At 47.1% G+C, this 24,414-nt stretch overlaps 1 protein-coding gene across 3 annotated transcripts in view; it reads left to right on the forward strand.

Moving 5' to 3' along the window:
- WDSUB1 (WD repeat, sterile alpha motif and U-box domain containing 1) overlaps positions 1–24,414 on the forward strand; it is a 321,017-nt gene that overhangs the window by 256,640 nt on the left and 39,963 nt on the right. For all 3 annotated transcript variants that reach the window (XM_078681698.1, XM_078681697.1, XM_078681699.1), the window contains 3 exons: positions 64–104; positions 189–295; positions 8,909–9,088. In XM_078681698.1, coding sequence (XP_078537824.1) covers positions 64–104; positions 189–295; positions 8,909–9,088 — 328 coding nt within the window. The remainder of the gene's footprint in view (positions 1–63; positions 105–188; positions 296–8,908; positions 9,089–24,414) is intronic.

The raw sequence follows: 24,414 nt of genomic DNA on the forward strand, positions 1-24,414 counted from the left end.
CTTATTTGCTTTCACAAATTCACCCAAAACGTTTTTTAATTTTGTTTCTTTTGTTTTTTTCAGAGCAGCGGTAGTATTCTTTACCTTTTGACTCAACACACAAGGTCAGAAAATTACGATCAATGAAGCTAAAACATTTTTTTCTCTATTATATATCAACCCAATAACTTCATTTTCTTTAATTTTAGATATGTCACTACGTGTGCCTTTTCCTTGAGACTCCCAATACTTGCTACTGGATCGATGGACAAAACTGTAAACATCTGGAAGTTTACACAGAAAGAAGATTATGAAGGCAAGTAGAAGGACCTCATCATAGTGCAAACTTTCCACTTAAAATGTATTGTTTACGTGTCAACTAAATAATTGTCCTAACTTTTAGTACTCCTTCCTCTCGCTCGTCTCTTTTCCCAGTAGCCCATCACCATGTTTAGGCAGATCTAATAATTGTACCCCACTGGTTCAGAAAAAGAGAGCCTGGGGACTCACAGAATACTATGTGTATTATATTGGCACACCTGCAGATTCTGCCATATTTTCTGGTGGGCTAGTATGTGCCTATAATGGAGAGCTTTATTAACAGTTGGAATATTCAGCGACTTACAAGCCCTCCAACCTCTACAAAGTAAATCCTTTGTTTCCCCAAGCCTCTGTGGATTGGATTAACAAGGGTAGGATTGCAAACAGGCTGCCTTTACAATCAGTGCTTAATATGTGGAGTTAGTTGCAGATAGCCCTCCATCCCCCAGGCCTAGATTTCACTGACCCTGCACAGCCCAACCTGCCCAAAAATAACGCATCCTGTAGCTTGTTCCAAACCCTGGATGAAGGCACTATTCGCAAAATGCTGGGGATGTTGAAACCTTCCAAACTCTACAATGATCCTTTGCCAGTCAACCTTTTTTACCGGAGGTTAGAGCCTCCTTACTAACACTCTGGACTACGATTGTCAATGCTTCACTTTAGGAAGGTGCAATTCCTGATTGCCTTAAATTGGGTCAAGTGACCCCGATTTTAAGGAAACCATCCGCGGATCCCACTGACCTTCATAACTTTCGTCCAATTTCTAACATCCCCACCTTAGCAAATCTCTTGGAGAAATGTGTGCTCGCTCAACTCTGTTCCCATATTGAACATTTTCAATTCCTAGACCAATATCAATCTGGTTTCCGACCGGGTCATAGTACAGAGTGCGCATTAACGACATTGTTGATGATGCTCTAAGAATATTGGACCATAATGATCCTTCTTGACCTCTCGTCAGCATTCGATACGGTCAAAGACGATAACCTAATTGACCTCCTGAAACACAGGATGGGGCTGTCTGGGCCTGTACTTAACTGCTTCTCTATGTTCCTTCAGAATAGATCCCAAAGCTTCAAGGTGAACTAATTCCTTTCCCATCCTGCTCCGGTCACGCTGGGGGTCCCCCAAGGTTCAGCACTGTCTCCCACGCACTTCAACCTGTTTATGGAGCCCATGACAGAAATTCTGAAATCATGCAGCATTCACTATCACATGTATGCGGATGATATCCAACTATACCTGAAGATTGCCTCCCCTGAAGACATCCAATCCCTCAGTTCAATCCTGCTGGAAACACAAAGCTGGCTGACACGTAACCACCTGAAGTTAAATGCTTTAAAAACGGAATTCCTCCTAATCTCACCTCACAAGCATTCCCCGGTCTGGGAACTTACGGCTCTAAACTGCAGACCTCTCCTCGTTGATTCGGCAACTTCCCTGGGTATCATTCTAGACAAAAGCCTGAACATGCAGAAGCACATCAGCTCCCTTACCAAAGGAGCTAACTACCAACTCAGTATCTTGAGGAAATTCAAACCCTATCGACCGGATCAGGACATGAAGGTGGCTGTGCAAGCACTAGTGATCTACAAGTTGGCTTATGGCAGCGCAACGCTTTGCGGATTGCCTAGAGTAAATGCAGCTCCTCTTAGGGTTTCCCTAAACTCCACTGCTAGGCTCATAACGGGCACTAACAGATTCAACCATATTTCTCCAGACTTGCTGGCCCTGCACTGGCTTCCCTATGAAGCGTGGATACAGTTAAAAATTGCATGCATGGCCCACAAAGCCATACACTTCAAGACCCCACTTTACCTCGCTCATAAACTGGAGCGCTCATGTGGTTCAAGAGCCTCCAGTAGCGCCAGCATCCTTTTACACAAACCACAAAAATGTAAGAAAAAGAAGAGATACAATCAAGCCTTCTCAGGTATGGCACTGAGGATCTGGAACTCCCTTCTCCCCGAAGTCAGTATGAATTCTGCAACGATCCTCTTCAAAAAAGAGGTCGAAGGGCTTCTGATGAAGGCATTTTTGCCTCTGTCGGGCCTCCCCATCTGATTCGTGCCCAGAAACGTAGATTTGTGGCCCAGCTGTCGGGCTCACGAGAATGTTCGGCCAATTTTTAGACTGTTATTCTGTTGTTTTTTGTTGATGTTGTTGACTGCTAGTATTCTGCCTGATGTATAAACTGTAAAGCGCTCTGATACCCTCGGTGGTCATGTTCGCGCTATATAAAACTTTCAAAATAAAATAAATAAATAGATAGTGTCCTCTGCACTAATTTTTGAGGATATGGTATTATTTTTCATTCTCTTTATTGAGCCGGAGCAAGAGAAAGAAAGGCAGAAAGGATGGAAGAAGCGAGTTAAAGAAATTGATCACAATGAAAAGGTAGAAAATAGGCATGAAAAAAATGAGCACGGATAGAAAAAAGCCAGAAAGTGTAAGCTGATAGAAGAAAGAGCCAAGAAATTGAATCACAAATAGGCAGTCTTCGTGATCCACAATCCCTGAATTCGGCAGTTCCAGCGATGGGATCGGAGGACTGATACAGGGCTCCTGCATTTTGGGGGTTTTCAAACACTGGTTACAATATTCCTTCTCTTGTGCCACTGATGTGAATGGTTTATTAGCAGGAAATGGAAAAATATTTGAGACAACAAAAAAGTGTTTTGGACCTTAAGCAGATGGAGACCAGCCATCCATTATTTTAGTTAAGGTTGGCGGTGAGGAGGCATGTAACAAAGAGTGGCATCACAACCCTGACGAGCTAACAGAAGCAAAAAGAAGATAGTACCATAGACCTTGCTACAGAAGCAGCTAAGGCGGAAGAAGGATGACTAACTAGAGCACTGGGGATAATCGAGAATAAAAGTATGAAACATTGAGCATGAGCACAATGATAGGACTGAAAGAAAGCACACTGAGTCTCACACCTGCGTTTAAGATGGGAAGATGTTAAGTAGTTTGAGAGTAGTTCGGCAAGATCACGACTGGAAAGATGTGTAGAAGACGATCATGTCACACATCAAAACACACTCCAGTATAGCAGATAGGAACTGGTACCCACATGAACCACAAAGGTCATTAAGAGATATTTGTTTGGGTAAATCACTCAATATAAATGAGTGGTATGAAACTGTAGATGGATATGATTTTAAAATGCAAATAAAGTTGTCAAAAAAATTTGGCGGTGAGGACAATTTCTTGTCTTGCTAGATTTTATGTTGTACACAGTATTATTCACCACCAAACCTAAATAACCTTTAACTAAAGCATTTATAGTGAATTTCATGGGTTTTTCAAATAGAACCCCCAACTCCAGAGATAAATGGTTACAATTTAATGTGATAAATCACCAAAGTGTGGCCCGTGTGAGCATGCTATGAAAGGTCTGGGGGAGAATATGTCTAGTCATGAGGGGAGGTGTCATGAGAAGCCAGGATGTGGGGGGCGCATTTAATGCCTCTCAGGGAATTACATACACCACCCCTGTATTTATTCAAGGTCCTACAAAATGTAGTTTACCCTCTACCCTTCTGTAGATGCCAACTCCATGCCTTGACCAAGGATATGGGAGCTTTTATTGGTGCTACTCCATTCCCCACCTCAGGGCTCATCATTGACTACAGTAAATTATCAATCTTAGTGGCTTCAAGCAGTAATGAAGCTCAGTAGCCCTCGGCAATAAAGGGGTGTGGCAGTGAGCACAGAATTGCTACCCACAAGTGTTTCACAAGTTTTCCTTTTCTGTTACTTTACTTAGCTTTAGATATAACAACTGGACTTTGGGGCAAACTGTAATCCGATAGGGAAATAGAATGCCTGGAAATAAACCCCTAGAATGACTAAACGACTGAACACTTGTATTCAGTTTGTTGTACCCAGCCACAAGCCTTCAACTGTTTCTCTTCCCCTTCAAGTAAGTCCCCTGACAGCGAACGATCTCCCAAAAGATCTTTCCACAAAAAACACCTTAGGAAGGAGAAGTGCTCTTCTTCCCTGAGGAAATGGTCGTGCTCCCATGTTCATTGGAGCCTCAGTGATGTCCCCTGGTGTCAGATCCAACTGCAATATTAAAAGATATGAATACAGAGTACCTAACTCCATCAGCCCATAACCCACACGCTGGGGACTTCAAGGAAGCTATTCTAGACATTTCAGAAGCGATTCAATACACTCTGAGCCTCTCTCCAAGGATAAGCGTGATCCTTTGGGTTTGGTGATCCCTGTAGCTCCAACCCCGTTGCCTCCCAAAACAGATACACATTATCTGAGCAGCAAAAAAAACCTTTGAGACTGCTTTGATGATGAACATTTTGGCACAGCACCTCCCTAGGGCCCAGTGGTTTGCTCTCATGAAATAACTTTTCATTTCCAACTGCAGTGCTTTACTCCTGCCCGACAACTAGAACGGCTGCCAAGAGAATGATGATTCAGAGGCACATAATCTCCTTCTCTCTTATAAGACAGATACTGGCCTCATCTTGGACCTACAAAATGTCAGTGACTATTCCCTCTCTGATTCTTCTTCAGAGTAAGTGTCTATGTTCACTTAACAGGTATGCAAAGCAGCAGAATCACAGGCAAGTCAAACATTTTAACAAACGTCTTGCAGTCTTACAGCCTTTGCTACCTTTTAAGGAGACACTATTAGGTTCTGTGTCAGCTGCCTGGGAGAAACCCTTCTCAGATCCAGCAGTCCATAAACAAATTGCTAGAAAAGGCAGACCTGCACCCTATATTTGGGCAAACACAAGGAGATGATGGACGGAGGGCTGAAACGTTTCAAACACGCACCCCCAGTCACAGATCTGGGTTGAATCCATCATCGTTCTTTAGCTCAATTTGCCACCCCAGTTCAGACACAGATATATGCAAATCAGTCTTGACCATGCGCCTCATGGGAACAGTCCAGTCTGAACTGCCAAGCCATGTCTTCCCTGGACCAGAAACAAGCATCCTGGAACCGGTTTCCGGCTAACAGCCCTCATCAGCCAGGCAAGCTTAAATCCAGTGGCAAAGTGAGCAAGGGACCCAAGTCTGGGCATACCCTGCCAACTTCGGGCGAGCAAAGCAAACACAAGGAGATGATGGACGGAGCGCTGAAACTTTGCAGACACTCACACCCATTCACATATCTGGGTTCAATCCATTATCGTTCTTTAGCACACTTCACCCCGCCACGTTCAGACACAGCTATATGCAAATCATTCTTGACCCTGAGCCTCATGGGAACAGTCCAGCCCGAACTGCCACACCATGTCTTCCCTGGATGCTTGTTTCCAGTCCATGTACTTGTGACCACCTAATAAAATTTCAGTGGATCCAGAGAGACATTTTTAAATCACCTATTCACTTTTCTCTGCACTCTGCCCCTCATTCATCTGTATTCTCCTACGCTCATCTTTTGAGAAAACACCTCAGCTCCTCGGCTCGGGGAGTTGTACGATGTGAGGATGGATCCCATATGATGAAGCATGTCACCTAACGGTGAGTGAGGGTTCTTGTCCTGAAGGGAATACTTCCCTTTTTCTCTTTTCATAGTACTTAGACTCTATTTTATTTTTTTCTACGATGCATAGCCAGACCGACTTCTGTGTTTGTAGGAATTCGCTTGAGGGATCAGTCCCCTCTGACTTTCACAGATCCCCCTTTTGATCCTAAGTGTATTTATGAACAACGTATTTTACTTAATATACTTGATGTTCCTGTAGAAGGACGAAGGCCTGAGACCAGTCCTGGACCTTTGTGTATTGAACTTTGAACCAGATTCAAAAAGCTGTCCCTGAATCAGGTGTTACTGACACTCAATGCAGGAGATTGGCAAATGTAACTGAACATCTAGAAGACTTATTTTGATCTATCAATCCTATCCGCTCACTGGCGCTAACTTAAGTTCACTGTGGGATCTCAGCACTATTGCGGTTCTGTTATTTGGACTGACAAATGCATTGGGTGCTTAATTCCACTCTACTGGATCTGTAGACGTTGATGTGCCCCTTGAATATGTTAATTGGTTGCATCTTCAGTCCACAACAGTTGAAGGCTACCATGGTTTCAGAGGTCTCCTTACTGGGATGTGACGATCATCAAGGCGACATCACTGCATGGGGCAGCTTCTACACAGAAATGAGTCTGAGTGCAGGCAGCCTTTCTTAAGCTGAAAGACTTCCCTTTTCCCATCATTCAAGTTATGTCCCTCAACTTTGTTACTGCCCATTACATCAACCAACAGGGTGGTGTGAGGTTATGTACTCTCTTGTGATATAATTTGTATATGGGCCCAGCAGTAGGATATTTTTCCAGTAGTGGCAAAGCTTGCAGGAAACCTCATTGAAAGGGTAGGTGCTCTAAGTTGTCTCTTTTTGGAAGGCCAGGAGTGAGACCTTTTTTTCGGAAGATAATGAAATAATAATTGCCAATTTGTGGTGTCCATGCACAAGATTATTCGCAACGGCCCATAAAAGATTTGTCTTAAGTTTTGTGCATACACTGTTCTTTGAATAGTTTATTTGGTAACCCCCTCAGGTTCAGTTCCTCACAGGGCCTTTTTTTCATGCATTCACACGGAATCCATTTCTGACAAGAATCCTGCAGCAGGAGTAATGAGCAAATTTGATTCTGATCTCTCCAGACTGCGTGATGATGGCTTGGTACGATGTTTTGTTGGCACTCTTTATTCAGCTACTGCTTCCTCTTTTGTATGGCGAAGGGCCTGCTGTCACAGTTGAATGTTTAGGTCCTCCACCCGCGTTGCTAAGTGCAGCAGCTGCACGGTATGAGATTGAGTGGTTCTAGCTGGAGCACTCGTGCTTACTGTTGACAACATCTTGGCTGCCAGAAAACCCACCTCAAAATGCATTTACATGGGTTGTTCAGTACTGTGAGTCTGGAGGTCTTAGCCCATTTCGGTCATGCTTTGCCGATGTTCTGCGATTCGCCCTAGGATGACATAACAGCAGGGCTTCACAATAACTACTGTAAAAGGTTTTTTGACTGCTCTGTTCTCCTTCTTCTGTTTCCCTTAGTAATTGTATTTTTTTCCTTCCATTCATCTTTTCTAAGTGGGAGTTGAATCTTGTGTTGAATTTCCTCTTGGCATCCCCATTTGATTTGATGCACATTTGCTCTGTTGTACTTCACTCTGAAGACCGTCTTCTTGGTGGTAATGACTTCGGCCTGTAGGGTCAGAGCACTTCAGACCCTCTTGGTTCGACTACCATTCACGCACAAATTGGTTCTTCAACCTGTCCACGTTAACAAAAATGGCATTTACTTTACATTTCAAATAGCATTTCCTAACTTCTCATCAACCCACGAACAGCAGTGGCTGCATAGCCTGGACCCCAGATGTGTTGTATCTTGCTACATAGCCTGTACTCAACAGGACAGAATGGTTGAGGCACTTTGATGGTTTTGCCAGTGTCAAGAAGCGCAAGGCAGTGACCAGAAGCATTGTTTTGTATTGGGTTATGCTTTCCATTAAGATCTGGAATACTTAGGCAAAGAAAGTACCTATGGCTGGCAATCGTGCCCACTCCACTAGGGTCAAGGCTGTTTCCACAGCTCTCACATGACGCTTCCCGGTAGTTGACATCTGCCTGGCGGCCAAATGTTCATTCTTGCATACTTTAGCTAAACATTACTTTCTCAAATCCCAAGCATGCAGTGATGCTTACTTTGCGAGGGTTGTGCTGCACAATGACTTTGGTTAATCGGCATTACTCAATCCCACCTCCAATAGGGTGATTTGTTAGGATTAATGCATAGGGAAAGGAATCTTCAGGAAGATGTATCCTTCAGAGAAAGAAAGTTATTTAACAAAGGTAACAATATTTCTGGTCTGTCCATTCTCTCTTCCCAGATTCCTGCCCGTAAACATACCATGTCTCTCTGTATTTGTTGATGTCCCGGATGCTTTATCTTTCCTTTCCACACACCTCAATGGGGTGCAAAAAAAGTACGAGGAACTGAAAGCAGCTGGGGTTTATGCACTCCCATGTTGTCACATCTGTGGAAGACAACGTTGTGACTGAGGGAACACCGCAACTCCCGCAGTGCTGGGGAGCTATAACCAGGGGAAAAAAGTTTCTGCCACCAGTAAGATATACATGAGATGAGGAACCTCGAAGATATACATGAGATGAGGAACCTCGGGAAAGATAATGGCTCGATCAGAATATTTTTATTGATGGTAAGTAACTTTTCCCTCATGGACCTTGCTTTTCTGCACAAAAGAAGTCACACATTGACCCCAGAGTGACTGGGATAGCACAGTGTATGGGTCCGGACGGATGTGAATCAAACTCAAATTTCTGAAACTTCTGGTTTAGGGTGTCTGTTGGTTCAAGAGTCCCTAGGTAGTGAATTAGTCATTTCAGTCAGTGTTTGCTATGTTTATGAATTCAGGTTGCCCAGTATTGGGTATGATTAATATAATTGTGGGAAAAGCCCAAGAATACTGGAGTTAGTGCAGGTAAGAACATTTTCTCTGGCATTAAAATACACTTTGATTTACATTATTTGAAAGTAGAACACGAATCCTTTCGTGCCTAATTATTTGCTGTTATTCATTTTCCTACTCTGGTTTTCCAAGGCGGTCAGGCGGATAACACATGTACGCCATCTGTTCAAGTTTGGACCGAGGATGAAGTTTCAGCATGGCTGTCTTCGGAGGGTTTTCCTGATCTTGTTCAGATTTTCAAGCTCAACAACATAGATGGAAAAGAGCTGCTAATGCTCACAAACGAAAGTCTGAAAAACGAGCTCCATATTGGTAAGTACTCAGAACAAAAAGTATTTTTTATTGATTTCACACTGGCAATCAGCCTCCCCAGGGACTTGCTAGTAGGTTTTAAATAGCTTTTAACATTACTAAAGACCCTGAAAATCCGACCTCCGTAGGGCATTTGTTTTCTTTTCGTACCCCTGGGAGAGGTAGGTGTAATAGTCTTTCTAAAGTAATATGGTTGTACTGAAGCTCTGTGGCCCACACCTTCTTTGTGGTTGATCCCTGTGGCCCTGGGCTACTTAGCACCAGAAAAAGAATAATCCGGCGAAGCACAGCAACCAAAGCCCTTTAAAATTGTTTCAAACTTTCCTATGGTTATAATAATAAATAGCCTCAGAACGCCTCATAGGTAGGTTTTTGCTATTCTGCATTAATTATTTCCATTGTTTGTGCTACAGGTTGTGGTCTGATAGTCCTCAGTTCAGTCTGCTTGAATACTTTAATAAATAAAATAAGTAAACATTTCAAATCAATTTGAAGGTCACATACAGTCTAATGTGATATGAAATTCTCTCTCGTTTATAGGTTACATTGCTTCCCTATTGCTACGATTTGCGTAAAATCTATAAAAAAACATAGAAACAGAATTCATTAAAAAATCTCTGGTGATAATTCCATAAGTATTTAAATTATTTCTATTTCCTAAGGAAGGAGTTCTTGTTACCAGGGTGAAATGAACGTTTACAATTTTGTACAAAAAAGTTTGTGAGAGATAAGATTAAAGCGGGCTGAAACTGTTGAAAATTGCATTCCTAAGTTTCTTTTATTTTGTCAAAACAGTACATTTTTGTAAAAAACAAAACAACAGCTAAAAGTATTGCTGAACGGTCTTCACCAGCCTGGGTGTGGTGGGGGAGAAATTTGCCTCCCGTACTTTGAGACTTTGAGCAGAGAAGAGCAGACACACGTCTACAGAAGAAATAAGAAACTCTTTTTATCCCCTGCTTGTTGAAAGGACTGTATACGTACTAAACACGGCGATTAGAAAAGCCAAAAGCTGCTGGGAAGATGCTGTATTTCTGCAGCTGATGCTGTCCCACTAAAAAAATAGAGATAGAACATTTGGATTCGTCAGTAAAACTAGCCTAAATGTGCCAACCAAGCTTACCTGCTCCAGTCCTTCTGAATCAGTTACATGGCTGGTTACGTGAGGAAAAATACACGTCCACGTCACAGGTCAAATTAATTTCAAATGGTCTTTTCACATTTCAGTATATGATAATGTCTAGTTTATGTAGCGCTCAATCAGCCAAGAGACTGTTTCAGAGTACACACTAAAAACATGATCCCAAACTGCTGATATCCCTTGATATGAAGTTGCACTCGTGTCGCATGGAACATATTCTTTAATATATCACAAATGCATGCATTCGTAGTGATGTCTCATCACGGATATTGACTTGGAAGGAAAGTAGTATAACACTGCATAGCTCCAAAAATTAACCTTTGGATTTCTTTTAAATGTTATTGGGGGTTACTTCACAACTTGAAATAAATCAATGTATCCTATATCCCACAAGTTCAATTTCTTACAAGACATCTCCTTGTTCCAAAAGCACTGATGTGTGGAGCACCCACTCAAGAACGCATTTGCCTAACTTTTTAAAGGAACTTTAAGTTTAATTGAGCAACAGTGGCTACTTGCAGTAAACCTGAAAAGACTAAAACTTCCAAGTTAAGCTACTATTACCTCCAATTAATTTTCAACCCTTACAAAATAATACCACCTTAAATCCCACCCCTGAAGAAGTAGATTGAATGGCCTTGGATAAACATATTAATTGCAGTTTTTTTTACTTTCGGTTCAAATCTATTCGTATTTATTTAAAGCATAGATAATGCAGGACATTATTGGTTGTTAAAATATTTTGATTAGGAGTTTTTTTTAAGCATATTTGTGTGTCAAAATGTAATAGTGCTTTGTGATCGTTGGTGGTACAGTCTTTAGTGGTTTAGAACCTGGTTTGCATCTCAATGTTATTGGTATTGATGAAATAGCGGAAAATGTAGATTTTGTCATGTGTCATTTTGTGTGTGAAAATATGTTTGTCATTGGTAAGAAGTGTATCAGGAGTGGCACTAATCGAACGTATTGATGCACTTACTAGCTGCCTATTTTAATAGTACATTGGGCATTACATTGCGATGTTTCATATGGTTGTCTTTCAAAGTTTAGATTCTACACGTTTAACCATTATAATGTAAATTATGATATTGCACATTGCGTACTGTTACTTTATATATGAAAATGGTTTACATTCTTAAGAGCAAATGGTGGGCTGAGATTTAAGGTTAAGTTGGTAAGGAAGCGTTAGGCTATACAGTGACACTTGTTTCTTAAATTGGGAATTTCTGCTGTTTTTAGATTTTTAATAAGTATACAGACCTGTGACGAATGGAATGCTTGAATGAATCTCCGGTATTGACAATCACTGCAATACATTGTTATTTTGCACACCATAACGCCTCAGTTCAGTGTTGACCCTGCTCCAGTAGGAACAGTCCAGCCCAAACTGCCAAGCCAGGTCCTCCCGTAACCAGAACACAAGTAACCCAGGACCAGTTTTCCCCCTAGTTGTGGACTCATCAGCCTGGTACAGCTTCGTTCCAGTGACAGTGTGTACCGGATCCACGTCTGGGCAACACGTCCCACTTAGGGCGACACAATAAGTATACAAAACAGTGACAGGTTGAATTCTTGAATTAATCTCAGCTACTAGTCATCACTCTGGCCGCATCTCAATTTGTCCTTACATTGCACACCATGCCACCTTATTTCAGACACAACTGTATGCGAATCAGTCTTGACCCTGCTCCAATAGAAAACGTCCATCCCAAACTGCCAAGTCTGGTCCTCCCTGAACCAGAACACAATTTAGAGAATATCGTTGGGTTTATGAGTATGCGTGGAACTCTTATAGCATGTGTAAGTATTTGATGATATGGGCATTTGATGGTGTGTTTATGGTTGTCTGATCATATGTGTATCTGTTAGTATTGTGAACAGCATGCTTTGGCAGTTGTCAAGTAATCCAGAGCCAGATTCCAACACTTTAATGTTTTGAAGGTGAAAGCAGTCTGGGACATTTAAGAATTGGCTCAGTGGTCTGTTCACAAATGCAAATAGGCCAGGAGACCAGACATGATCTGACCCAGGCATCCTTGGTTCTCAGAGTGGTGTGGGCTAAGGAGGCCACATAACAGCTGACAAATTAGTCTGCCACCAGCTGAACTGCCCTTCTTCCATCCTCCGGTTGCTGTAGTAAATAGAGCGTTGAATTTGTCCTTCATGTGTGGAAACATTGTTTAGACCATGGAAGAACAGGGCAACTGAGAATTTATTAAGGCATGATGTTTGGGACCAAACATCTTAGAAATTTGTGAAGCCATTATGGATCTAGGAAACTGTTTTTGACAAGTATCCAGCCCATGTACTCTTCAGGACTTTGCTGTGCACTTACAACATCTCAGAATAGACTGGACATTGTAGAGACATATCTGCTCAAGCTGATCTGCCCTCACATAGGATATAGTAAGTGCACTCTGCCTTAGGGCTAAAGGCCTGCAGTAGGGTGGACTTACCTATATCTAATGCAGTGTGTGGGTGGTATGGCACACAGGGCAGTGTGCCATGTCGAATATTTCGGATTTCTTCACTAGGACACACCGCCTGCAATGGCAGAATGCGTAGTCTTGATGAGGGGCCTCTCTGGTGACACAACAGGTGCTGTAGCTCCAGAGGACCCTCTTCAGTACTCATACCCGAAGTACCAGGGGTACCATTTACTCGGTACTTACAGGGGTCGCTGAAGTGGTGCCAATTGTGGTACATTTTTAGGGAAAGAACACTGGTACTTGGAGCCTGGTTGGCAAGTACCCAGTAAACCTCAGTCAAAGCTGCATCAAAAGCTAGGCGTAAAGAGGGGGTGGGGGTAAGGGGGGCTGCAGCAGACACCCAGCTTCTCACAGCACATGTTCCCTCTAATGAGATATCTCTTAGGACCTCACCCTGGTCTGTTCCAAACTGATTCATAAGCCTTGAGCCACTGGTCTTCTGTTACATGAGACTTCTTTCAGGAAAGGCAACCTTTTTGGAGGCTATACACATGAGAAAGCAGCAACATCTTTGCTCCAATTAACCTTTCACATCTGTTGGAATTCTCTCTTAAAAAAGATTTTGTTCCACTTTCCTAAGCCCTCCTCACTGAGTAGGCGATGCATAATTTAGACATCAAGCATGCATTGCCTTCTATTAGGGCAGAGGAGCGTGGCCCCCCTGCTGCTAGTGCAGCAAAAGTGAAAAATAAAATGGTAATACAATGAATTTCCTTTGTATTTTTCATTGCTCCCAGCCCGAGCAGTGTTTGGGGGCAGGGCATTGCTTCTGACTAGCAGCAGAGGAGTGGTGCTCACTCCACCAGTTTACACTGCGCATGTCAATTTGGCCAGCTATCTTGCGACGGCCATCCTGACATACGCTGTGAAAACCTCTCCACCTAGCCGCCTTAGACAGCTGGGTGGAGAGCAGGCACAGGCCCCCTGTGCCTGCTCGAGCGTTGAGGCAGCCCTCTCTAGCCAATCCTCGTGCTTCTCTCATGCTGCTCATCTGCCACATGAGAGCAGCTTCGGGATGTGGAGATGGTTGACTGAGGCTCCAAGAGGATTCAAGCTGACTGCACTCAAGACGAGGAAGCCTGGGTAAGTATGTTTTACATTTTATTTTAAATTTTTTGCCCACTGGCAGCCACTGTGAGAAACCCGCATTCCCTTCAGCTTTAATTACAGAACTCTCAGTCACAGCCGTTATAAAATCTGTTAACGAGCCATGATTGCAAGCTTTGGAACGTGAGCCCAAAGGCATTATTACAGTGCCTGCCACTGGGTTTGGTACTTGGCTAGACGCCCCTTTACTGTTTAAGGTCAGCGCCTGCCACTGTGCATTGCACTTTTATTGAGACCAAAATGGATAACATTTATGCATTACCTTTTGCTACACTTCTCATGGATTGCAAACTCCATCTGGGGTGATGTTATCAAAAGTGCCTTGGGGGCACAAAGAGCGAAGGTCTCTGCTTTTTGCGCCCAAGGAACCTTGGTATTACCGATGGGGCCATAAACGCTTGCTTGTGGGACCCCTCGTGTAATACAGACCATGCTGGTGCACACATAGCACCAGTGCAATCGCAAGTGGGCATTCTTTCATTCTCATGGGAACGTGGCCTCCTTCAGATGGGGAAACACTTTTCCGGCGCCGCATCAGAGATGGAGAGACAGAGGCAAAGGAGATGTCATATGGCGCACAGTCACAGTGACCCGTTGAACCAAGAAAAGGAGGCCCAATGTATCTCACAGATGCCCCCTGAAGATGTTTGCTGTAACTCACTGCTCATGCCTGCAGATGGATCACTGACCCACCACCCCTCCTTTTGAATTGCAAGTTGAGTTCTGTCTGCTGAGTAAAAGGCAGACCACTAGCTTCAAAAAGAGGATCAGCCATTAACTAATGCGCTCGGGGCAACGCATTCCTTTTCATAGAGCGCATTTACCTGGTATGAGCCTGGAGCACCCTGTAGAAGATATGGGCTCACTTGTTATTTCACACTACAGTAGTTCTAAGTGATCATCAGTGTACTTTAGTTGTCGGAGACATATTTCAGGCCGCGTCGCAAACTACCCCAAATGCATTTTGCCATCTTTGCACGCTTGAAGCTTCTTTCTACAGAAAATTGAACTTTGGGCAGGCGAATCTCCACAACCTCTTTGCTGTGTGTTGCTTTTTCCCTCCTATTCTTTTTTGGAGTTGTGTACATTTTACCAGTAGGCTGACTACGAGAAAAAGCCAGGAATTAAGAGTAGCTGAAGTGTGGTTCATGTGAAGTGTTTTACTCTTAGTTCTGTCAGAAAATACGATTTACTTTTCATTTTTATTTTTTTGAGAAAAAAACCCAGCAAGAGACACGTACACAGAGGGAATGGAAGTTTACTGTGTGTGGTGCATGCATGTGTGGGCGGTACCGCACACAGAAATCTGTATTTAACAGCTTGAAAAGCAGCTACAGGTCATTCCACTTGGTAGAGATATACCCAGGCTATGGATAGAAAAGATAAAGAAGAGATTTCCTTGAACTGGACTAAATAACACTAAAGCTAGAAAGTCAAAAACAATAACAAGATTCACGTGTATAAAAAGAATTCTTACAGTTTATTGGTAATACAAACATTTAAAATAGTGGACAGTTAAGAGACCACTCAACACTGATTAAAACAAGATAATGACAATAAAAGATACACTTAATATTCAATATTGACCAGCAAAATTGAAACAAAAAGACAGAAAAAAAGTAAGACATTGGATTCGTACAATACTGGGTGTATATTCGTACTCTATTTTTGACACCTAAATTATGTATTCTATAATATAGTATATCAACAAAGATGTCCGAGTTGTGAATTATACTAAATGGTGCGTCGACGCGTTTCGGTGGTTTTCCACAATATTCTCCACCTTTGTCAAGACTACATATAATATCTGTCATCGTGTAGGGGTCAATAAAATCACCCTAGAAAAATAGATAGAACCAACATAAGTTGCAGTAAGTACATAACAGTTTGTGGTTGTCACAGGCAGTTTCTTTTCTGTCTGAGAGATGTGTAATAAGCAGGTAACAATAGTACAAAGAAATGTATAAAGTCCTCCCTGGTACAAGCTCAGAAAAACAAATACTTGTATTTCTTTTCAATAATAGCAGATCGACATGCATTGCTTGGTTGGATGGAGACTAACTATACGTTTCCCCTGCCCTTGGTCTACTACATTCTATGATGCATTGTAGCAAAAAATGTATATACATTTGTCTCAAGTACATAACAGTTTGTGGTTGTCACAGGCAGTTTCTTTTCTGTCTGAGAGATCTGTAATAAGCAGGTTACAATAGTACAAAGAAATGTATAAAGTCCTCCCTGGTACAAGCTCAGAAAAACAAATACTTGTATTTCTTTTCAATAATAGCAGATCGACATGCATTGCTTGGTTGGATGGAAACTAACTATACGTTTCCCCAGCCCTTGGTCTACTACATTCTATAATGCATTGTAGCAAAAAATGTATATAGGGGCGTGGCCAAGACAGCGATGTGAGCAGACGTGTCTCGATCGAGCTCCGTCGCCCCGCTGCACTGTTGAGCCTGTTTCAGCGTAGTTTCAGGGGTCATCTGCTCCTGAGGACCCCCGGTGCACTGCCGACCCTGCTGGCGATCCTTCTTGGCGGCGAATCGCGGCTGTGAGGACTCACGCGGCCACAGCGCACGGCTCTGGGGTCCCCGGCTAGGCCGCTGGCCGCCATCTTGTCGCAGGGCCCGCTGCCGAGACATCTGGACTAGCTCCCGAGGAGGAGACCGGCACGGCGATCTGGGTGAGACTCCGGAGCGCTCCTGACCCTGCCTGCGGCTCCGATCCACCGGCGGAGCCAGCCTGACACCGGCTGCGGTGCACTGACGCTGCCTGAACCGAGCTGCCACCGGCGGGGCGCACAGCAGCGGCCTGGACGCCGCATCCACGAGAGCCCCCGGCTTTGGCGGGAACAGCAGGCCCAGACCGGAGGAGTCGCCGGAGGCCCCCTGCCCGTGAGGCCTGACCACGACCCCGTCGCTGGACACACCTGGTGAGCTGCCGCGCGCCGCCCTTCCCCCCCCCTTCTCCAACTCCCGGGGGGGACCCGGCGACAGCGGGGCTCGACCGCGGGCCTACCCGCCATCTTGCCCCCTGGGTGGAGGACAGTCTCACCCGTGCGGACAGCCCCTACCTGGACGCTCCCCGCTGCCCCGGACGCATAAAACAGAGCTTTGGGGAGCGGACCTGACGCTGCATGCTGGCGCAGCCTGAGCCTTGGTGGGCCCCTGTACCACAGGACACATCCCCTGACCGCCTCTCCGCCACAACCCGGCCCTGCTGAGCCTGGTGAGCTGCAGCCCGGACGACCACCTTGCTACGGGCGGGCGGACCCGCCATCTTCTACCCCCAGACACTGGGCCTCCTACTGCTGAGACGTGGGGACGCTGGGGAGGGCCCCCCTGATCACTCCTCGGCTGCCGCTGCAGAGCCGGCTGGGGGTCGTGCTGGGGACTGGCCCTGACACAGTCGAAACCGGGAGGCTGAGCCACGCCACGAGCCGTAGGAGGCCCTTCGCCTGTAGGCCCCGGGTCCTGCTTGTAGTGGAGCACCTGCTGCCATCGCCCCCCTGACGCCTCCTCTACCTCCACGCTGCCTTGCCTCCCCGGCTGCGCCATCTACCTCCGCTCCTGCGACCTCTTTACAGCCTGGCCTTCTCTTGCCTGAGTGCGCTCCGCGTCCTGTTGGCGGACCGTCCAGGCTTTGGACTCGTGAGGGCCACGGCGCGCACCGCTCTCTCTAGCCTCGTGGTCTTGAACCCCTGATCGTGAGACCCGGACGGCTGGAACGCGGGGCACCAGTGCGGCCTCACACAGCATATCCCCCGCCGCTGACCAGGGATCGTCCACAGCAACTGACCCTGCCCCCCACCGCCTTTTGCCGCCCTGAGTGGACCATGACCCGCGGCAAGGGGACCAGGCCAGACCCCCCGCCCACGACGACCAGAGGAGCATCAGTGGCCTCCATGTGGGGCAAGGCGGGTTCGCCATCATCCTCCGGGGGCCCATCATCGTCTTCAGGGGGGAAACCCCCACCGCCAGCCGACTCCCCACCGGTGACACAGGCCTTCATGTCCTCCTTCATGGCTGATCTGAAGACTGAGATTGGCTCCCTCAGGTCGGAGGTCCATACGTGCGTCAAAGAACTTCGCAAGGAAGTCACCGACCTTGGCGACCGGGTCGACGGCCTGGAAAAGACGGTCGATTCCCGCACTGAAGACCTGGAGCAGATCTGGCGGAGGGTGGCGAACCTCGAGGAACAACATATCCAGCTTCAGATCAAGCAGGAGGACTTGGAAAATAGGGGACGCCGCAACAACCTCCGCATACGGGGTGTGCCGCTTGGAGAAGAGGGGACTAATACCATGGCCTATGTGGCCCTACTCCTGCAAGCGGTGTGGGGCGAGGAAGACGCCCCCCCGCCGCGCCTCGACCGCGCACACCGAGTCTTTGGAGCGGGAGGAAGAACGGGTCTCCTGCCCGACATCGTCACCAGGCTTCATTATTTCACTGAGAAGGAGGCCATCTTGAAGGCGGCTAGAGACAACCCGGACCTGAGGTACGAAGGCCACAAGATCCAGATCTTTCAGGACCTGGCCCCCTCAACCCTCTACAGACAAAAGGTCTTCCGCCCGATCACGGAGAGACTCCGGACCCTCAACATCTCTTACCAGTGGGGCCACCCCTTCGCGCTCATCTTCAGGTGGGAGGACAAGCGCAGGGCGCTCAGGTCCTATCAGGAAGCGGCACAACTGCTAGGCATGCCGGAGTCCCCGGATCACAGTCCAACCCGACCTCCCCACCTGGAGAAGGCCCCTCCACGCTCAGAATGGTCCACTGTGCGCAAACGTCGACGGTCCCCCCCGGTGGATGCACTCTCTGCCTCACAGACCAAACAGGACATCATCGCACACATCCGCTCTCTTGAGGGCGACCGCGAGGAACAGGCCTCCCAGCTCCTCGCTTCTGGATCTGAGGGTGGGGATCGCCCCTCGGCTGAGGAAGAACACTGACCTTTGCTATTTTACTCACAGATGCCCTGAGCATACGCTCGCCCATTGGGCACCCCGATGTGTCCTCATGCATCATGGAGACTTCACCCCACTGTTCTTGGAGGAGGGGCTTTCCCCCTCTCACTGGCAGGCCACATCCGTGGCTCTCCCCCCCCCACCCGCGGGGGTCTGCAGGAATGGACGATACCCTTTGCCTCCTCCAGGCCATGTACTGCATCAAGGAGCCCCAGCGCCCCACTGGCGCCTGAATGGACCAAGTGGCCCCACGGCCTGACACGCCCCCGGACTACCTTGGAGCAGCGGGGTGGACGGGCTCTGAGACGACTCAATCTTACTCCACTTACCCAGATCTTCGCTCCCCCCCTTTGTCCCGTAGGAAGTGACATTCCTGAGTTCATCCAAACCCTCGGGTAGAGGATGTCCGGTATCTGGGACAATGTACACTGGCCCTGTTGGCCTGTTTTGGTTCTGCTTCTTCTCTGCGCCTTTTCTCTTTTTTCTCTCTCTCCTCTTCCTACTTTACCCTTCACTGCCCTCTCTTACCACTCTTTCCCCGCGCCTGCGAAGGGGTGGCGGGGTGGGTCCCGCGGGGGTTGGCGCGCTGGAGGCGAGATGAGGCTGCCGCTGTCCTGTCTGCGGGTGGGTCTGCTATGTTGGGTCTTGCGCGACTCCACACCCCCTTAGTGCTATGACAGCGAACATCCATACGCCCTTGAAGGTCCTCTCCCTCAACGTCCAAGGGCTCAACTCCCCTAACAAGCGTAAGCAGATATGGCGCTACCTCCTACACCACTCCCCTGACATTATCCTCCTCCAGGAGACGCACCTTCTCAGGGGAGACATCAAACGCATGGCGCACCCCAGATACCCTACACAGTTCTGGGCATCCTCTGACACCAAGACAGCGGGGGTGGCGATCCTCTGTAGAGCTGGCATTAGGCGGGGACCCGTGAAACCCTTCAAAAGCGCTGACGGGCGTTTCCTCCGAGCCACGGTACAGATGGGACAAGCACAGTTCACTCTAGGATGTGTGTACGCACCCAACCAGTCGCAGGACAAATACCTCCAGGCGCTTCTGCGGGAACAGTTCCCATCGGGCGACAGTAATTACTATTGCTGTTTCCCTCTGAGGCGGAAGCCGGAGGTCTACTGTGCTCTCTTGCACCTTTTTAGCATCAAAAACGAGCTACTGAGAATTGTGTTTTAAAATTGTATTATATTTTAATAGGAGCGTTTTTAATACCTCCCTTATACCCCCACAGCGAGATTACTTCGCTGGGCACCCCCTTTCCACTGCCTCGATCAACTGAGGCGCAGGGAACATCCCAACACAACTTTGGCAGCCATCTTAGGTTGGGCAGGCTCGCCGGAGAGCTCGACGCCCCTCCCACCCTCCTACCGCCCAGTCCAAAGTATGTATAAAAACAGCAACATCGCCCGTCCGCGCAGCGGGCGCGCCGGAGGCGCGCCAGAGGCAAGCCCGTCTGCGCCCGTCCGCGCCGGGACCGGGCCTAGGGCCACAACCGCTGGCCCACCTCTCTCATATAACCGGAGTACACTGCTGGAGATTGGTCCCTCCTATGCCCCTCTATGTACCAAATACGATTTCTCCACAATGTTACCAGAGATACAAACACAATGCCAACATTGTAATACTACACTCGTATTCTCGAATCCAACCAACCTAGTTCAAAACCGTGGTGCTGAGAAAGACACTCACGTGACCATGGCGCTAATCAACGCGCGTTCCCTGAGCAAGCATTGTCAGGAAATAGCTGATCTCATCAGTGATCTCAATTTAGATGTTCTTTACATCACAGAGACCTGGTCGGATGAGGCATCTGCCCCAGATTATGTTACGGCAGTTCCTTCAGGCTTCAGTGCCTATCGGCAGGACAGGCCCAAAGGGAAAGGTGGTGGGCTAGCCATTATAGCGCGAGACCATTTGGAAGTTCGTTCCTCGCCTATACCCATTACTTCATGTGAAGCTATGCATTTTAATATAAAGCTGTCCCCTACTTACAACTTCAAGGGAGTGCTCCTCTATAGACCCCCTGGGAACAGATCAGCATTCCTTGATAACCTTAGTAACATCACTGAGTCTATAGTTACAGAAGAATCTACCACAATTATGGGCGACTTCAATTTCCATCTGGAGCAAAGCAGCGATAAGGATACCGTTTCCCTTACATCCGACCTAGAAATAATGGGTCTTAGTCAACTGGTCACGACCTCTACCCATCAGGCAGGTCATACGCTAGATGGAATTTTCTCAAATGTGGAAGGTCTGTGCATAGCCTCAGTTCTCCCCATGACATGGACTGACCACTCAGTCATTCTTAGCAGCCTCACCATCAAAGGCTCGCCGAGAAAAAAGGCTGCTTACACGAACAGTGGCACTTTCAAAGCATGGAAGGACATCAACTCCAATGACCTTACGATGTTGTTAAACAACACCATCCCGGATCTATCCACTGACCCCAATATCGCCACCAACCAATTTCAGAAATGGTTGGCCGAAGCTACCACTCAGTTGGCACCTATCAAATCTCTGTCAAAGAACAGAAACTTGCCTAAAGCTCAGTGGTACACAAAAGACCTAAAAATTCAAAAACAACTAACTAGGAACAGAGAACGGCACTGGAGAAGAACTTATGACAGCGAAAATAAGGAAAAATATAAACGAGCTCTTGCTTCTTATAAAGCTATGATAGTAGCAGCAAAAAAACATTATTTCACCACTAATATAGAGACCGCGAAAAATTCTAGCAGACAGCTATATAACATTGCTAAAACCCTTTCTGGAAATACCCCGGATCTTAACCCCCCCCCATCACAAGCACTATGTGATGCCTTATCCGAGTTCTTTTTCAAAAAGGTCAATGACATCTACCAAGCGTTTAACTCTGACCCGGCTAGTAGTCCTGCTATATCCTCAATGATCATACCGAAAAACACCATGACCAACTTTAAACCCCTCACCATGGATCAAATTAAGGGCATAGTAAAATCGATCAAAGCTGGGTCAGCTCTGGATCCTTGCCCAACCTCGGTGATCGCAACCGTACCAGACACAGTCATTCCCATTATTACACATGTCTGTAATACTATACTGACATCCGGAATTTACCCTGACTCATTAAAAAACACGCTGATTAAACCCCTGCTAAAAAAGCCTGGTCTAGATAAAAGTGAATTAAAAAACTATCGCCCTATCGCGAGTCTCCCTTTTCTAGCAAAAGTCACCGAAAAGGCCATGAACCACCAAATCTCAGAATTTATTGAGAGTCATAACCTGCTGGATGATACACAGTTTGGTTTCCGTAAACACCATGGAACGGAAACCGCTCTCATTAAGGCAGCGGATGACATAAGACTCATCCGTGATCAGGGAGGAACAGCACTGCTCGTCCTCCTGGATCTCTCAGCGGCCTTCGACACGGTCGACCACAAGATCTTGGTCGACCGTGTCGAAAGGATGGGTATTCAGCTTACAGCTAAGGATCTCCTTGCCTCTTTCCTGGCCAACAGAACCCAGGCTGTCACCATGGGTCCTTTTCAATCAGCGGATCTGTCGTTGCCGTGTGGGGTTCCTCAAGGCTCATCCCTTAGTCCGACACTATTTAATATCTATGTGTCGGACCTTGCTAGTGTCATCAAAGCACACGGGATGGGCCTCACCTCATACGCTGACGACACCCAGCTGGTCTTGGCCATAAAGGGCGATGGACAGGAGGTGGCAGAAAGATTCCAAAGGGGGATGGTTGCTATCGGTGAGTGGATGGCAAGAAATTGCCTGAAGCTCAATTCCGATAAAACTGAGGTGGTGATCTTTGGCAACCTTTTGCCAGCCTGGTCGGCAGCTTGGTGGCCATCGGCTCTTGGTGTCCCTCCTACCCCCACCGCTAAGGTCAGAAACCTAGGAGTCACTTTTGATGACAAGCTTAGTTTCATGGCCCATGCAAATAAGGTGGCAGCTAACGCCCATTTTAAGCTCAAAATAATAAAAAAGATTATCCCTTATTTACCAGACTCAGCAGCCAAGACATTAGTGACCTCTCTGGTCCTGACATCGTTGGATTACTGCAACGGTCTATTGCTCAATGCACAAAGCAGAGTCATGAAAAAACTTCAGACTGTGCAGAATGCAGCAGCACGCGTGCTATCCAAGAAACCCAAGTTTGCCCCCATCTCGGACACCTTGAAAGATTACCACTGGCTATCCATCCAAAATAGGGCTAAATTCAAAGCACTATGCATAGTCTACAAGACCCTGCAGGATCAAGGACCGGGCTTTCTCAAAAAGCTATTAACTCCCTACAACCCGTCCAGAACACTCCGCTCCTCCTCGCTTAACCAACTGGTGGTTCAACGAAGCAGAACAGTCTCATGGGGTGACCGCCGCTTTTCTATCGCAGCTCCCAAAATCTGGAACGCCTTACCGAACCACATTAAAATAAGTTCCACACTCCTCCAGTTCAGAAGGAAACTGAAGACGTGGTTATTCAACCAGTAAACCCAGTCACCAACTTTCTGATCAGGGATAGACAGCATTGCATATCAGCGCCGAGACGCCTACGGGTAATTGCATGCGCTCTACAAATGCCATTAAATAAATAAATAAATAATGTGATCCTGGGCGGCGACTTCAATCTTGTCTGGGACCCTGAGCTAGATCGGGCGGGAACCCCCTTTAACGGCGCGGGAGCAATGTCCTCTGCCCTTAGAACGCAGCTTACAGACCTGGGACTAGTGGACGTGTGGCGCTACCACAACCCGGGGACCCGGGACTATTCCTTCTATTGGCATTCCCATCGGACATACTCCCGAATCGACTATCTCTTCACCTCCCTTGAATTGGCCCGAGACTCCTTGGCTGCCACTATCTCCGACATTTCCCTGTCGGACCACGCTCACGTGGAGCTTTTGTTGCAGGACCCCCTGACCCGTGCCACTCGTGAGCGCAGGTGGGCGCTCCCGCCGAGGATCCTCCGGGATCCGGATGACGTCGCCAGCATCCGAGACGCCATAGACTCTTACTTCGCCATTAACGACACCCCCGACCTGCCCTTTCATACGGTCTGGGATGCCTTCAAGGCCACCATTCGGGGGCATATCACCTCCCTGGCGGCGGCGCGGAGCAAGGAAGCGTTCCAGATGGAAACCGACCTGGCTAGCGAGATCAAGCAGGCGGAGTCTCGGGACCGGGACTCCCCTTCACGGGCGTCAAAGAGAACTCTCGCCATTCTCAGGGGGCAACTCCGCGCCCTGCGCACCAACAAGGCGGAACACTCCCTATTAGCGCTCAAGCAACGGTATTACGAGGGAGGGGACAAGGTTGGTCGTCTATTGGCCGGCAGGCTGCGGGCACGCGCAGCTAGGGCCCACATTGCCAATGTCAAGCGGCAGGATGGCACCAGTGCCACCTCAGAGAAGGCCAAACAGGCCGCATTTGTCGCTTACTACTCCTCCCTGTATGCTGAGGAGCCCACCTCTGCGGAGGCGCGAGAGGCCGTCCTCGCGGACTTCGGGGGGTCTCCACTGTCCCCTGCTTGTGCGGCCACGCTGGAGGGGCCCCTGCAGGAGGAGGAAATAACAGAAGCGGTCAAAGACCTCCCTGTGGGGAAAACCC

The sequence above is a fragment of the Lissotriton helveticus genome, chromosome 3_1 (assembly GCF_964261635.1).
Source record: "Lissotriton helveticus chromosome 3_1, aLisHel1.1, whole genome shotgun sequence".
NCBI lineage: Eukaryota > Metazoa > Chordata > Amphibia > Caudata > Salamandridae > Lissotriton > Lissotriton helveticus.